The 16,621-nt window shown below is 38.5% G+C and overlaps 2 protein-coding genes and 1 pseudogene across 2 annotated transcripts; 1 reads left to right on the top strand and 2 right to left on the bottom strand.

The window, feature by feature from the left end:
* LOC114720147 (cytochrome b6-f complex iron-sulfur subunit, chloroplastic) lies at nt 1–2,231 on the bottom strand. Its single transcript, XM_028905760.1, has 5 exons — nt 2,111–2,231; nt 1,787–2,031; nt 965–1,082; nt 520–702; nt 1–270 (listed from the first exon to the last, which is right to left on the bottom strand). The coding sequence occupies exons 1-5, from the start codon at nt 2,147–2,149 to the stop codon at nt 169–171; spliced, it is 687 nt and encodes a 228-aa protein (XP_028761593.1). The 5' UTR covers nt 2,150–2,231; the 3' UTR covers nt 1–168.
* A 5,495-nt stretch (nt 2,232–7,726) lies between these two features.
* LOC114720167 (putative cyclin-D6-1) lies at nt 7,727–10,089 on the top strand (annotated as a pseudogene).
* A 3,716-nt stretch (nt 10,090–13,805) lies between these two features.
* LOC114720116 (transcription factor MYB15-like) lies at nt 13,806–15,100 on the bottom strand. The gene is made up of 3 exons (XM_028905728.1): nt 14,885–15,100; nt 14,531–14,660; nt 13,806–14,447 (listed from the first exon to the last, which is right to left on the bottom strand). The coding sequence occupies exons 1-3, from the start codon at nt 15,015–15,017 to the stop codon at nt 14,078–14,080; spliced, it is 633 nt and encodes a 210-aa protein (XP_028761561.1). The 5' UTR covers nt 15,018–15,100; the 3' UTR covers nt 13,806–14,077.
* Between the last annotated feature and the right edge of the window lie 1,521 nt (nt 15,101–16,621).

Below are 16,621 nucleotides of genomic sequence, written 5' to 3'. Positions count from 1 at the left end.
AACTACAGGGGAAAAAAAATGGTTCGGCAGGTTCCTTTTCATCTCATGAGTTTCAATATACAATATATAAACTACAATGAGGATAAAATGCCCTCATCGACCTAATACAAGACGCAGTATTGAGTTGTAGATCATGCATATGATAGAGAAGGGACGGCTTCATGAAACTTAAGCCCACCACGGATCATCTCCTGTTCTGAAATCTGTTTCAACCCAAGGCACAAATACTACCTTCCCATCATCTATGTCACAATGCGCCAACGCCAGAGACTGTCCAGCAAGAAGAATTAAACACTGATCATGATCATATTACTACGAGATAATTGGAGCTAATTCTAGACTTTTACACTAATTGTCAGTAAATAAACCAACTGTAACAAGTTTAAATGCTATGGCTGCAAACCATAAGCCAACCCATTCGTGTGAAAATAAGCTAGGTATTAGCGTATTCCTATGGGATAATCTGAGTTTTATGTTATTTTTTCCCCATCACCAGAAAAAGCTTGAAAATAAGCTTACCAGGGGAGCAGGTCCTCTCACAACTCTTCCCTGGTCATTGTACTGGGATCCATGGCAGGGGCAGATGAACTTGTTCTCAGCTTGATTCCAAGGCACAACACACCCGAGGTGTGTGCACACCGCATTAATCCCATATGTTGCAAGTGTTCTGTCTTTCTCCACCACAAGGTATGTTGGATCTCCCTGAGCGATGCGAAATTTGTAAGAACACAAGGGAACCATCAATCAAAATCCTCGTAAAAAGGTTTATGGTACAAAAGAAGTGCAAGATAATTGCTTCAAATTCTGCAAGTCACAGTGTGATAAATTTATTGTTGTCAATATTACAGAGTCTCAGCATCTGCAATCATATAAGATCCTTGGGAAAGTTGAAGAATGAGAGGCTCACAAATTCATTATGTTTATTCTGCGGTATCATCTGTAAACTTAAGACTTATGAACTCACCTTCAATCCTTGGGTAAGGGTACGGTCCCCAGGGCCATGTGTCTTAAGCCACTCATCAGCTATAACATCATTTCCTATGGCGTCCTTGGCAATTGTGCCACCAGTAGACGATCCTGACCTGTAATATTTTCTCAGTTGGTCAACAATGTGAAAGCTTCAAAAGACTAGGGTAGAAACATCACAAAAGGCATCTTTGGCGGGTTAAAAAGTTAATCATCAAATGTCTGGATTCTAGATACAACAGCCGTCAAGTCATGGGTATGCTATCAGGGTTTTATTCTCCCATTGGGCCAGCTGAAAGTTTAAACCGTAATTGATAGTTTTGTATTAGTGGAAAAAGAACCGGTTTTATCTGTCCTTCCCGAACACTTGGAAGGTCATATTATAATATACTATCCTTCCTTCGCCTTTGCCCCTAGCCGTAGATTTTTTTTTCCCATTTAAATAGTAACAAAAAAAAAAGTTTCCAAAAATTACCAACAATTTATAAAACCTTCATTAGTCTATTACTGAACTGAGATGTTGAACACATTAATGATGGCTCATTCAAGGTTGGGAGAGAAGGCTTCTTCCATGATGTAGTGCTGCCTTGTTTACTGAACATCATTTTGCGCGATGAAACGTTGGCAGAAAGAACTCCAAAGACAAGCACTAGAAATATTTAAAAAAAACAAATTCTTACAAGACTTTGGTTTGACCGACAAGCCAGTTCACCTAAGGAGGCACCTCAAAATAGCATCCAGAAGTGATTTTTTAAAACAAGAGCATTCAACCAAAACACATAGCGCATAAAGGTAGAGAATAAGGAATTCGAAATGTTACCCAGGCGGGGCAAAGAAAGAGGCATAAGGGACGAGCATCCCAGCAGTAGGGAGTGAAATAGCACCCAGAAGAAGCAGATTCATGAGCTTTCTTTTCTCCATATCTGGTACTCGATCATCCGCTGGAACGCTGGTGGCCTGGCAAACTATTCTCTTTCCCTTGCCCTTCCCCAAAGTCTGGGTCCTTGCAGGCTTCATAAGAAGGCCTTGTGAGGAACACAGAATCCCATTCTTTCCAGAGCACAGCTGAAAGACAGAGTCTTTTCGGTGAGACTGACCCTCAGAGTCAAACATCTACCCTAATCATTACATACAGTAATTTTACCTGTGAAGGGGTTGCCGGAGGCAGAGCGGTGGAAGCCATGGCGGGTGGGAAACACGATACTCAATGCCGGTGATCGTTTTCAAGACCTTAACCAGCATAACCAGTTGGTGGATAAGGTGCGATGCCACGTTGGGCGCATATAGCCACATGTTCAGCAATTTTGGGATTACGATAGTTTTTGGTATCGTGGAGATTGTTTTTCTGGACGCATGGGGTTTTCTCTTCTGGGCCTGTGTTGGACATGCAGGAGTCAGGGCTGTCTTAAGGATTGGACCTGCCATTTAGATGAACATGGGGATTCACTGGGCATCCAAATCGAGGCTTAGGGCCCATATATAGGTATGGGTAATAAGCCTAAAGAAGTGCAAGCCTTGTTGAGCTTGAGGGGTGAGGTGAAGGGAAAAGTAAAGGCGGAAATTGAAGGAAGTGTAATATTGACTCGTAGTAATCATGGCTACACATTTGGTTGAAGTGGGAAAGATAAAAAGGGAAAATGACCCGTTGGGACCATGTATACAAGAAATATAACGATTAACGAGTCATGACAGTTAAGGAACTAAATTACGAGATCTCAGCAGTTGAGAACCATTTGAGTTTAGTTGGAAACAATGGTGTTAGTATTATTGTCCTTGAAAAGTCACGAGGTGTCAATTTTGCAGTATAAAAACATTAGAAAGGCTATGCCCAGAAACTATTGGCAGAGGGAGGGTCAGGGAGTGAGAAGGGCGTCCAAAAGAACATAATTATTGATGTAGTCTTCTAACTTTGTCTGGCCGTAGGAGAAGGCCCACTCAGTTGTCTACTCCCACCGTTGCCAACACTTTGCTCATAATGATGCTGCTCTCTGCGTGGGGGGTATGGCGTGCTTCATCCACTCAACCCCCCCCCCCAAATCTTTATAATTTTCATTTGTTTTCTTGGGTTCCCAGTAAATGGCATATATATACGGTAATATGATTTGAAGCGTGAAGCGTGCTATCTCTTTTCCCCCCAGTTAAAATAATATTCCAGCTCTCATCTCCAATTTTTATGTGTGTGTGTGTTTTACCAAAAGGAAATGGAACAACAAAAGTGGGTTATTAGTCTTACAAATCAACGAGAAATAAAAAATGGGCGTCTTTAGGCTTTCTCTTGGATCTAGGCAGAGGGAAGCGAATCTATAGTTTTCGTCAAAGAAGATAACACCCAACAGAGAAAGCAAAAGGAGTAGTCAGCTAATTCCATGTTATATTAAAAGGAAAGGGCGTGGCACTGGCACAGGCACAGAGATGGAGCAAGCTTGAAGCAACCCCCCAAAGCAAACATGGGAACGAGTTTCCAAGTGATGCAACATATATAGAAAACCCAATTTGCATCTTGCCATATCCCAAAAGCTTTTTGTCTCCCTTCTTAATTGCTATACCAGCTTGCATGTAACCGAGATACCCACTTTGATCATTTTTCTAAAGGGAGTGATGAAGTAGCTGTTTCCTATAAGAGAAGCCTAGCTAGTATAATGTATCTCAGTGGCTAGATAAGAGGAGAGAAAAGAAAGAGAACTCATAAATTACAACAATGATGCGGTGCCTTTTCGGCTAATGATGCCCATGCCCAGCCAGTAATTGTCATATTACTCTAGCTATAAAGCATGTTTGCTCTGGTTAGGTTCCTCTTATGCTTGTACGTGCGAAAAATAAAGGTCCGTACTTGATTAATTGCGCTGAACGCTAGCTAGCTGCGTTTGAAAATGATTTCCATTTGCCATGGGTTATCAGCCAACGAGTCATGGTGTAATTGGGAGCTACATGTAATGTTTTAAACAAACTTTGGATGAATTTAATAATAGAGAGAATCTCACATCTCAGAAGGTCAAGTCAGGTCAGAAACTAGTTTTAATGCTTATCATTTTAACCGTTCAAATTTAATATAGACAATTAGGATTTTTTTTTTTATTTTTTTTAAAAATATGTTTTTAATAGGTAGATAATCCAAAATAAATGTAATCTTTTAGTAGTAAGTTTTTTAAAAAATAATTTTTTAATTAAAATTATTAGCTAAAAATTTTAAATCTAGACTATTAAAATTATATCTATATAGTATAAATTTCACGACAATGATGAGGATTATGTAAGATCAATGATCCATTTAATGCCCGGGTCGGGGAAATCGATTATTTGTACTCGGCGACACAGCATCATGGATTTCCATCTTCTCCTTATATAAAACCTTTCCCAATAGCTACTTCCATCCTTATTTTCGGAAAATAAGAGGTGAATATGGGAAGAAGCCATGAGAATTTATCCCACCCACAGAACCACGCCATGCTGCCGAGGGAACATAATAATTATGTCTTGTTCTCAGTTGTAACTACAGATCAATTTGTTGAATAGAAGTTTGCATAAAGAAGGGTAAAAAAATGGCCGTAAAACTGAAAAATAAAAAGCAATATGATGATTTACGACTTCCATATCTCTTGCCATGTTTTAATTTGTTGATCAGCTGTATATGTTTTTTTTTATTATTATTATTATTATTATTAAATCCAAACCCCTTAAGTTTTACCTCACTTACTGTATTTTTTTCCCACTCGTGAATTAACCTCAATCACGTATATAATGCAGGGAGAGAGAGCAGGCATGTGTATTAATTAATTACATTTGGGGACGCACTGATTTGGTCCCTTAGAATGAAAGGACCAAAAAAGGTCATGATTGATGAAGAGAGCTCACCGTCTCAATTCCCAATCATCAACACAAGTCCTATCTGTGACGCCAGACATGTTTCCATATGGCCCCTTTTGTTCTTAAGCTCACAGCCCAGTAAAATGCTTTGCTGGTCAAAAAAAAAAAGTCCAGTAAAATGCTTGTGTCTTTTCTCCTTCTTCTTAAAATCTTCCTGTATTGTCCACTGCACAGTAAATAAAATGAAAGCCCTCCATGTGAGTTTCAGCCCCAGAAGGTGAAAGGTCAAAGTCCTAAATATTGAACCGGCTTCAAAAGTAGGTGTGTTTGAGAAGCGTAGTGTTGTGCCATGTTTTAGCTTCTCCGTTGCAATGACTGGACGTACAAGCATCTCTGCAGAGCGGGTGGGACTTGCTAGCTCATTGCCTTGGCTTCAGCTTGGGAGCCCTCTAATACGTTCACGTAATTAAGGAGAGGGCAAAAGCATGGACCCCACCGTAATATCAGTGCACTTACAAGAAAAGCACCCCAAGATTTGGACACAACATGGAATTTGAGGCTTTTGCCTGTAAAGTTGTCAAAGCTGCATCATGTCTCTTCTCCAGACAACCATTAGTCTTTTTAACATACTAGCCCAACCCCATGCATTAAAAACTCTCTCTCTCTCTCTCTCTCTCTCTCTCTCTCTCTCTCTCTCTATTTAATCACATTTAAGTTGAAGTTATATATGCGTGTGAACGCTAGAAAATCGTATGTATGTGCATGAGGAAGAACAGTGAATGATAGATACTGAGACACGAAAGGTCATTTCTGCGCTGCCCCAGCAGTTCCCAACTTCCCATGGATGTTTGGTTGAAATGGGTCCTCTTCTAACATTCTCTCAAGTCGTCGTCTCTCCATATTTAATTAGAATCGAATGGCTCAAGATTGTTACTTTTGTAAAATAATTAAATACACACATTCATTTAGTGAAACTCTGTGATTTGGCTATTAGAGACTGAATATAGTTTTAATTGTTAGATTAATTTTGATATGACTGCAACGATTATTTTGGATCTAGTAACATCAAAAATAAAGTTTAGTTACTTGGATTCATTTTGATCAAATCGTAGACGTTGGGCATCAAGAGATGAGTGAGAGAATATTAATTAAGAGAGATCCAAAACTTTAAAAATCTACACTACCCAAGAGAATATTGACAAAAGTTACCATTTAGTTGTTATTAGTATAGTCTTAGCAGGGACTGCTACTTATTAATGGATACTTTAATTACATATTACAAAGTGAGGCCGAAGCATGATTTCTTTCAACGTTTGGTTACCTCTCCTTTTCTCATCAATACATCTCATGCATATGCACATGTTTGTTTAGTGTGGTCGAAAACCCTGCCACGAACGAGCCACTGAGAAGGCTGTTTATAGTCATTTTGTTGAGATTTTCTTTAAGAAAAAGGGTAGAATGATAAAGCAGTTTACATGGTTCGGTGAGAAGAGGCAGGATTTCAAACTTGTCACCATCTTTATATGAAGAAATAATGTGCTGGGGGGTTGTGGTAGCCCCACTGGGTATCATTTTTAATTCATATTTGAATTTTTTCAGCTTCTATTTTTCGTTAAAAATTGGAGTGATACATATGTCCCAGCATCACTCAATTATATATATATATATATATATATATATATGCTTTTAATTTCGTCCTTGGGCAGAGTGTGGTTTTTTTTTTTTTAATTTACTTTGCTTTTGCTCTAAGCTAAGCACGTAATTAAAATAATTACTGCATTACATTTAATTGATTTCACTAATAAAGTTAATGTGACGAACACGACCCTAAGAGACGAAGCTGCAACAAATCTTAATTGTAAATTACTCCCTCCATTCCTTGTTATAAGAGACATTTGATACTTTATGGGATGTTCATATATATAAGAGACACTTAAAAGTTGTCTCTATTTTTGTGTGTTGATTTTCTATTTTACCCATATTTATTGTCTCTAACTCACACTCTCTTTCCTTCCCACTTTCTTTTTTTTGAATAATTTACCATTGTTCTCTCTCATACTCTCTCCTTATTAATGAGGGTCTTTTTGAAAAAAAATTATATCTTTTACTCATTAATTGTTCTTAACTAATTTTAACTATTTTTTTATCAATGTAATTCGGTTATTCGTCTCTTATAATAAGAAACGGAGGGAGTATTGGTAAGGGACGTGTGAGTGATAATTAAGAACTATATAAATCACATTTATGAGCATCAGAAAAAGTTGCAACAAGCTAAGTAACATTCAATGCAATGTGAGCTTCGCATATAAATGCATGCACATCAGACAACTCCGTAAAACAGAGCATGCTTACTTTTTCATACAGGATAATATGTACTATTTGAGAATTTAATAAATAATAAATGAATATATACGAACAATATCTTTAGTCCTAATCACAAGATTTTATTTATAGTTTACAAATAAAATTTTAAGATTTTATTTATAATTTACAAATAAGATTTTATAATTAAAAGAGAAAGTAATATATAAATAAATAACTGGCATCTCGCTTTATGCTTTTCTAAAGAATACAAGAACAACAGGTGGGGGGGGTGTGGGGCACTTTATTTTTGTTTGGAAATTAAAAATACTCTCAGCCATAAAGGCCCAGTGCGTCTATCACTGGCATTTCCTTTGACTGAACTGATTCAACTTTCTTTTGTCTTTTTTTTTTTCCCAAAGAAAACATGGATGTATTTATATTTGCTCATTGCGTCAGTATTAAGTGATGAGCTAAATGCAAGAGGTGGCATTTGTTTTGCGCTGGGAATAATTAAAAACTCTATAATGTGAAACAGAAACAGAGGGGCTGAGAGAAGTGGGGATTGAGCAGATAATTTGGGCATCGCGTCCCTGAGGGGACCAAACATCTTACAAAACTCTCGTTCTCCCTCCCCCTTCCTCCTCCTTTACCTACCCACTTTTCCTCTCTTTTAACCCCTCCATGTCCCCTCCTCCTCTGTCACTCCTTCTCTGCCCCTGGTCCTCTCTCCTCACACACTCCCATGGAATTTGACCTTGAAAATCCCTTGGATAACTTCCATGCTCTTCCCTCTGACGCTCTCTCTTCCCTCTTCCTCACTGAGTCTGACCACATCCCTTCCCAACACTACTTTCTCTCTCTCCAATCCACCCACTTTGACCTCTCCCTCCGCAACCAAGTCATTCTCTCATCTCTCAGGTATGCGCCATCTTCCCTGCTTGGTCTTTTCTTGTATTTTACTGCATAATTTGAATGTGGATTTCTCCTCTTCTGTTTAGCTGCCCTGTACCTTCGATCCCCTCCTCTCTTACCTAGCTATCAATTATCTGGATCGCTTTCTGGCCAACCAAGGCACCCTGGTAAACTCTCTTCAGCCTTCCTCTCATCGTCAAAAATATGCCTTTTTCCTTGGTTTCTACGTTCATACAATCGCATTGTTCATTTTTAGGCTCTTACATTCTATACCTGTTCTTAAACGTAAGAATTAATGAATATAGTATAATATCTCCACTCCCTTCTTATAGGATTTAACAAGAATTGGATATGACAGGAACAAAAGCCATGGACCCTCAAGCTCCTTGCAATATCATGCATATCTCTGGCTGCCAAGATGATGAAAACAGAGTTTTCCGTCACCGATGTCCAGGTAAAACATTATGACAGTCAATTGATACACTCGAAAGCAGAGAATTTATCCTAGAGAGATTGGTTTTCACCAAAGCTCGTTTTACTAGGCCTTTGTGAAACAGGGTGACGGTGGTCTCATTTTTGAAACACAAACGATACAGAGAATGGAAACCTTGATCTTGGGAGCTCTACAATGGCGAATGCGATCCATCACCCCCTTCTCTTTCATTCCTTTCTTCATCTCTCTGTTCATGCTCAAAGACCCACCACTGAGGCAAGTTCTGAAGGATCGAGCTGCCCAAATTATATTCAAATCACAAAGAGGTATAATTGAGGATCAGTAGAACACTTCATCAGAATGTGATCAATCAGCCACAAATATTAAATGCTTGAACATATTATGTCCTATTTACAGAGATAAAGCTTCTGGAATTCAAGCCTTCCATAATTGCTGCATCGGCCCTCTTGTATGCTTCACATGAGCTGTTTCCTTTTCAATATCCATGCTTTCTTGCGGCAATATCAGATTGTCCATACGTAGATAAAGTACCCACCTTCCCCTTTCTATTTTTCTTTCCATTTCTCCTGTTTCACTCTGGTGAATTTCCGTGTTTAAAACGACCGTTGAGTCGTTAAAAATTACAGAGGGCTCAAATAATTTGTGGATGATTGAGGGTACGATGATAATTTTACTCTGCAGGAAACCATGTTGCAGTGCTACAACGTGATACGAGACATTGCAATGGAAGGGTACGAGTCTGTGTTAGACATGGTTTCCAGTTCAGACACACCGGTTAATGTGTTGGACCATCATTTTTTAAGCTCAGAAAGTGAAAGAACCGACGGAAACCCCGCTGCTGCCACTACTCTCAGGCAAGAGAAAGATCTCAAGAGAAGGAAAATTAACGATTATGGTGACAATCTCACGGTCCACATTTCTCAGACTCAGGTTTAGCAGAAGAAGCAAGATACGATTAATCCCCTGCTTCATCCTACAGCAATGCTGTCATTACTCCTATTTCATTTGAATTGCTTATCAAAAAAAGGGTAATATTAATGGCGCAAGAAAAGGAAAAGAGAAGGTTGATGAATCAGACCGTTCATGGACAAAATCACTGAAACATGATATCCTTGTACGACCTATAAAAATCTGCTACTAGAGGCTGAGAAAAGGAGAAGGGAGACGATAAGGGAATTTTTTTTTTTCTTTTTTTTTTGGTTTTCTTTTAGCCTTCGGAGAGGCCAAAAAAAGGACAAAACTTAACTTTGAATTGTAGGATTGAATTTCCTATCTGTGTTTTGTAGTTAAGCGTGGTCGTGTCTCTTAGCTCCTGGCAGGGAATAATAGTTAACTATAGCAAAGAGACAATCTCCTTGGAAATAAAAAAAATTGAGTACTTTCATGTCTGTCATGCGCATGATATATAATAACAATGCATATTAGTTTGGTTCCTATTTTCTGGAGTGAGTTCAGGTCAGCCCAAGGCAAGAATGGCGAAGTCACGGTATGAGCCGGCATCTGCGGATTTCGTGTACTTCAATGAACTAGACAGGGTAATGTATCTTTTGCCTCAGAGGTTTCGTATTAAACATGTTGGGTCCGAAAACGGTTATCAATTAATTCGACAGCTAATACCACTGTCTCCCACCTTCATGAGTGGGTCTTTACTCTCTCTCTCTCTCTCTCTCTCTGTCTCATTTGTTGTTTGTTTTTCTTTCAGAGTGAGTATCAGTTGCTAATAAAGAATTGCGAGTGTCTTACTATTAATGAGATTAAAGATTGATCCGTGATTTAATAATGTCAACCGTTGGAATGGTCCCCCATGATTGAAATTTCCTTATCAGAGATATTTGTTTGGACCCTTTCTTGAGATCTCTGTTCTTGTACCTTGGAGATGATGACTACTTCACATAGGAAATTTGGACCACTAATATTGCCTGATTTCTTTTTCCTATCCCTCCTTTTCTGACATTATATCCTTTGACGTCTTGAGTTTTTTTAACCTTCACTTCCTTTGCCAACTGAATTGTTATTTATTATAATCAAAAAGAGTTTTTTAAAAGGAGAAAAAGCAAGAAGGAAAGAAAGAAGCAGAGATATCCCGGCGAGAAGGTTTTTGATCATCACACACACATGGACACACCACACACATTAGCATTTCCAATCACGTGACATGTAAAATCAAAACCGGGACGAAGAATCTTACGGGTGAAGGAATAGTATTTCCGACCTTTTACTTTAGTAGGTGCTCTGCCACAAAAGGTTTGATCGCAGCAATATAGTTTACCTATGAGTTCGCCGTCAGATTCCTTTTCAGAAAGTGATATCGTTGAAATATGACTTGACCGGAGGGGGCAAAAAAGTTAAGGATGAGGCATCCGTAGCAGGATTTGGATGATGGAGTGGCAGACTTTCTCTGCTTCTCAAGTGAAATAGTCAAGAGTTTGGTACATCATTTGCCTTGTTTATTCGAAGCCATAATCCCTAAACTTGGTTCAAAACCAACCTCGATCCTTCAGTTGTTGGGCCATCATAGGGCTTTCAAGTCAAACATGGAAACCAGAGCACATTCCTACTCTTACCAGACTCAGTGGAGCACAGTAGATTGAGTGGTTGAAAGTTGAAAAAGTACTGTCCGAGGGGAGCAAAAGTGATGCGTGAAGTATGAACCTAACCACGCTTTTACGTTACATAATCAGAATAATAAAAAGTCAATAGAACGCATGCAAATCCAACAGGTTTAGTTACTTAATTCGCTGTTCATCAAAGTGGCTGGACACTCATGAAAATGCGAACATCAGATAAGGGCATTGCGTTTAGTAAAAATCGCGTCTCAGGTTTTACGGGACAACAAAGGAAGTGAAACAAAAAAGAAAGGTTTTTTAACCAGTAATGTTCCAGTTTACTGCAAAGATTACGGACACGAAACACGTGAAGAAGCTGCTAGGATGCCTCCATTCTGTAGGCATCTAAAAGGACAAAAATATGATTAAATCCAAAACCAAAAGGTCATAGTCCATGCCTGGACCTTAGCTCGTGACCAATGATCCATAATTAAAACCAAAGGGTACAGAATGTGAGAGTTACAAGAGCCTAAACTGGTTTACAGACGAAAGGGACCAACAAAACTGTAGAGTAACGGAGCAATTGAACAGTGCAATTTATGGGTTCAAATGTCGAATGAAGGAACAAGAAGAGGGAGCGAGGAACAGAATAAGCAGGGGAAGGAAAGGAGAAAAGTCCAAGAGGGACCACTAAGAATTAAGAAGAATAATGAGATACCTAGTCCTAATTACTGAAAATGGAGCAAGGAACAGCAAGGTAATAAACAGTGAGGGAATAACATTAAGGAAAGGAGGGAATGCCGTGGTAGAAGTGAAAGTGAGGTGGGGGCAATTAAAGTGGTGGGAACCCGATTCTGTGGGAGCGAAGGATTTCACGTGAACAGCGAGAGGCAGTGAGTGAGGCTATTAAGGGAGTGGTCACAATGATAAGCCTCCAGACTTCATGAATATGAGATGCTCTGTGTGAGTGTGTTTTTCCTCAGTCCTGTTCACTAGAGAGAAGGTGTGAACTTTTAAATAAGAGAGAGAACAAACCAAACAGCATCATTTCAAGAACATAAATTTAAATATCTTAAAATCAAAGCGCATTTGTTAATAGAGCTTTTAACTTTAAACGCTACCAATTCAAAAGGAATTAATGTCAAGTCTAAAATGACTTGGTGTCCTGAATTTACACTAAAAAATATCCCAGGCAAATCAACTTTATAGCTGCCTCCAATGAGCATGCCTAGGATGCTGCTTTAACCCTTAAAATAAATGCTTGGGTGGCTCTATGTTCCTTTGTTTTGGGCAATAAGCTTGCATGCTACTGCTTTCCTTTTCCTCTTATGCCAATACCTATTCCTATTCCTATTCCTATGCCCATAAAACCACTCTACTCCCCCCTACCATCTTCCCTATCCGCATAATTCCTTCCTCTCCTTAAAATCATTCCTAGTGGAGGATTTCATAGGAGTCTAGAGAGAAATTACTGATCAAACATTATGTCAAACTGAGACTAAACTAAATTGTTCATTTACTCTAAGAACACAAATACCCCAACTCCTTCTGTCTTGTTCTTAACGAGGACTAGCAAAGCAACAAGTATACGGGCAACAAAAGTTTCTTGCTGGTGTGCAGGGATGAGTTGGGAACTGAGATCAGTGGTGTATGCATGTTGGCTTATCATTTCTTGATATTAAAGATGCCTGTGGGGCAGCATTTTATTTTACTTCGTATGGAGTAATATGATAAGGATTAACACAAATCCTCTTTTCTGCGGATAAATAGTAACCAGTCCGGGCCATTGGGTGGGGAGGGGACTGAATCCAATGTACAAAAACACACGTTGTGCGCCATAACTTGTTTGTGTGTACCAATGGTGTATTGCACGTCTTTCTCAATAATGTCAAGATACAAACTTTAGTTAATCGCCCACAAGTGTAGAGTAGACAACCTTATATGCATTAGACATGTTTTATAATTATGCTGTGGTATTAATAAACTCATCAATTTAATTTCATGTTATTTTGAATGAAGAAAGTGAAGTCAGGTCTGGTGATATTTCTTCTCAAATTGCGATAACAAACCCAAAACTTAAGATTTTTGTGACGTTTTTTTGCCACCCGACCCGAACGATGTTAATTGTACATAAGGAGAGCTGCACAAAGAAATATACTTGGTTATAAAGCAATAACAAAACCAAGCAATTCTCCAAGGAGAATGTGAAATGATTTGGGTGTTTTTCAAGCTACAGATCTAATTTGTCTCTTATTCTCCGCCATCCATTATTTGAGCACCTTCACAAGAAATTCCAATCAAAAAGAGCTTCTACTCCATATTGTACCAAACCATTATTATATTGTTGAAAGCAACGCCACTGTAGGATTACCAAACATCTATTACTTTCGAACATCTCTGATAGTAATAGATGTTTAAAGTCGTCCTCTTTCATTTTGCCTTTAATTTGGAAAAACCGAGAAAGGGAGGACAGAGAGAACCTTTATAATAAGAAAGAGAGTATTGAAGAATAGAGAAATGATAAAAATGGTCTCAGCTTAAGTGAATAGCTGGGGCTACTATCTAACACACACACACACACACACACACCCCACCAGGTGTACGCACATGAACATATTTACGGTCAAGTCGATGACATAACTGACTAAGCTAATCCGAAATAACTTGGCGAGCTAGGCTATGCACAAGGAGCATCCAAGCTTTCAAGTAAATGTTGCCGCTTGGGCTTAGAGGCCTGGGGCAATTGGGCTGAACGCAACTTTCATTAGTATTTTAATTATTGTTAAGTTTCCTTACGATTAAAACAAGACCAACACATATTCAATATATCGATTGCATTTCCATTGTCGTGTACACAATGGGGATTCTAGTTCACACTAATTTCCAAATTGTATTAAACATACAGATGACAAGACTGACCCTTGGCTTAGACGACAAGAGAAACCCATAACAACTCTGTATTACCAGCCTAGAATACTCTGTAGGTCACTCAAATCCGTACCCTCGTAAGGGCACCAAAACATTTGCGGGGAGATGTCATAACCACTTGTATTTTCCACTAAAAAAGGTCTGCTCCAGAAATCGCTGCTTATTAGTTCTGCGATGCTTCCAAGGAAGCAACACTGTCCTGATCTTCCCTGGAAGACCTGACGGTTGACTGTGAAAGCGCGAAGCTTGAGTCTGAGGAAAAGGATGAGGCTGAGTGGTTCTCTTGGGTATGGGTAAGGCTTGTTTCTGAAGAAGTGGGGTATACCAATGAGCTTTCCAGTATATGGTGACTCTCTGATTCAGAACCCACCAACTCACATGGGCGTTCAGATTCTGTATATTCAGGTGTCTTCAAATACTTCACCTCCTCCCTGGTCTCGTTGCGGATTAAGTTCTTCTTTAGGTGGCTGTGCCAGTGGTTCTTTATATCATTGTCCGTTCGTCCGGGTAGTTTCTCGGCAATCACTGACCATCTGCCAAAACATAACATGGCCGGGTCAAAACCCTTTAAACGAATCAGAATCATTGAAAATTAAAAGTATATATATAGATATACTTATTCCCGAGACGTTGGTGGGATTTGATTATAATTTCCTCCTCCTCTTGAGTGTAGTGGCCGTGTTTTAGATTTGGCCGCAGGTAGTTCATCCAACGAAGTCTGCAACTTTTTCCGCACCTCGCCAAACCTGTTGGAAGATATCGTAAGCAGGGCATTAATTCTTTAGAAATTAAGCGGAAGCTCATCAAAACTAAAAGGAACTACAAGTGATCCCTGAATCATATATATTCGTCACTGCTAGTGGTAATAAATAACATCCTGTGAAATTTCATTTGTTTGAAGTTCGATCGAGGGCGTTTAAAAATATCATCAATCTGATAGAGATGAGTAGAGAAACAGAGGGAGAGAGACCTGCAAGCTTGGGAAGTTGACGCCAATTGCTATGTCCATGTCTCAGAACATAGGCTCTCAGTATGTCATCCTCTTCTCTGCTCCACGCACCTTTCTTCACTCCATTTTTGTCGTAAAATGGACTTCTCACCATTATGTCTGAGCTTTAACCATATAACAAGATCAGCGCAACAAAAGTGTGTATATATCACAAAATGGAAAGAGAAAAGGGGTGCACTGGGTAATGCTGGGGTAAAATCCTAGCAAACATAAATAAAGGGTGACAACGGAGACGCGAATCAGTGTGAAAACGAAGACTGCTTTATATGGGTCTTTGCTTTTTGGGAGCGCTAAGTGAAAGGAACGTAGACTGTGAAGCCTTGGTAGAAAGATGCAGGGAGTCGTCATTGTTAAAGCAACAGGATCATCAGTTTTAACCTTTTTTTTTTTTTTTGGGAATTATTATATTGTTAGAGACGGGGGAAAAGATTAGTTTGCTGTTTACTTTAATTGAGCGATGGAGATAGCGCGAGAGGGAGGCCACAATTTCACTTACTTTCCAATATTCTCTCTCACCACATCTTCCATACACTGACGTTCGTGTCAGCCCACTTCCTCAGAAGATACTTGTTGTGTTGGAACCATTTTAGGAAATTAAACAAAACCCATCCCACACTCTTCCACGCCGCACTCCTATGATTCTAGGAATATAATTTCGCATAATTATTAATATATAGGAGTAGCTTTAGAAAAAAATAATAAAATAATTAATAATGTCCCTCTGAACATGCTCGCTCAGCAATCTTGTGTCCAATGACTGCAGTATCAACACGTGTACCCCTGTCTTGTCTCCGGTGTAATCATGCGAATATCCACTGTGGCCTTTCACTTTTTAAGGGTGTTTCAAAACACTCCTGAGCGTTTTTCAAAAATATTTTTTTATAAATCAAGATGAATTTTTTTTATTTATTTTGTATATCATAAAAACATTTCTGAAATCATAATTGTGTTTTTATTCAAAGATTCTCTAAGTTGAACCATGTTTGAGTCCTCATTGCTGCTTGATCCAACTTTATAAAAACTAAAAATTTTATTTATAAGATCTTATTTGTAGGCTACAAATAAGGTCTTATAAATAAGACTGGAAGTAACATTAGCTTATTTTAAGTAACTTTACAAATAAATATTTGAAAAGAAATTGTGCTCGCAAAGTATTAAAAGCGTCTTTTTACATGGTTGTCAAACACATATATATTGAAATAGGTTTCTTATTCAGGCCAGGAAAAAAAAAACAAGAAAAGAAATAGGTTTCTTATAGAGTACGTAAACTATTCTATTTTTAAATAGCACTGTTTGAGTCGTATTATGAGAGTTAGTTTTATTTAAACCGAACAATATACTGATCTAAATTACTCGTAGCAGACAACTAGATACAAGAAATTTGTTTATAAAAAATAAGATGGCTTTTTTAAAAAATTGAACTTAATAGACATGATTTATTTTTTAAAAAAATAAAGGGAAATTATTCAGTGTTCACCAATGAATATTGATGAAAAATATGTCACATATGTAGCAGGATATATCGCCTACAAATTGTTTTTTGGGGGGGGGGATATGGCCAGGGAATGATACCGATTGCATCGAATTCGTTTTAATATTTTTTTTCCCACGGAAACAGGAAAATTAATTACAATCCGATAAGAATATATGCCCAGATTTGTTTTTTCACTCCGGTCAAAAAAAGATTTGTTTTTTCAC

The sequence above is a fragment of the Neltuma alba genome, unplaced genomic scaffold (assembly GCF_004799145.2).
Source record: "Neltuma alba isolate B1F8T4 unplaced genomic scaffold, ASM479914v2 tig00011968_pilon, whole genome shotgun sequence".
Taxonomy (NCBI): Eukaryota; Viridiplantae; Streptophyta; class Magnoliopsida; order Fabales; family Fabaceae; genus Neltuma; species Neltuma alba.
Note: the sequence above shows the minus strand (reverse complement) of the source record. Positions and strands in the feature narration are given on the sequence as shown.

What these genes read in the sequence shown, in the direction of transcription:
- LOC114720116 (XM_028905728.1), bottom strand. Translation starts at nt 15,017, where the DNA reads ATGGTGAGAAGTCCATTTTACGACAAAAATGGAGTGAAGAAAGGTGCG. An exon ending in TCAACTTCCCAAGCTTGCAG is followed by an intron (nt 14,661 to 14,884) that starts GTCTCTCTCCCT and finishes ATCTTCCAACAG; the next exon opens with GTTTGGCGAGGTGCGGAAAA. An exon ending in CACCAACGTCTCGGGAATAA is followed by an intron (nt 14,448 to 14,530) that starts GTATATCTATAT and finishes ATGTTTTGGCAG; the next exon opens with ATGGTCAGTGATTGCCGAGA.
- LOC114720147 (XM_028905760.1), bottom strand. Translation starts at nt 2,149, where the DNA reads ATGGCTTCCACCGCTCTGCCTCCGGCAACCCCTTCACAG. An exon ending in CCCTTACCCAAGGATTGAAG is followed by an intron (nt 703 to 964) that starts GTGAGTTCATAA and finishes CGCATCGCTCAG; the next exon opens with GGAGATCCAACATACCTTGT. An exon ending in TGAGAGGACCTGCTCCCCTG is followed by an intron (nt 271 to 519) that starts GTAAGCTTATTT and finishes CTTGCTGGACAG; the next exon opens with TCTCTGGCGTTGGCGCATTG.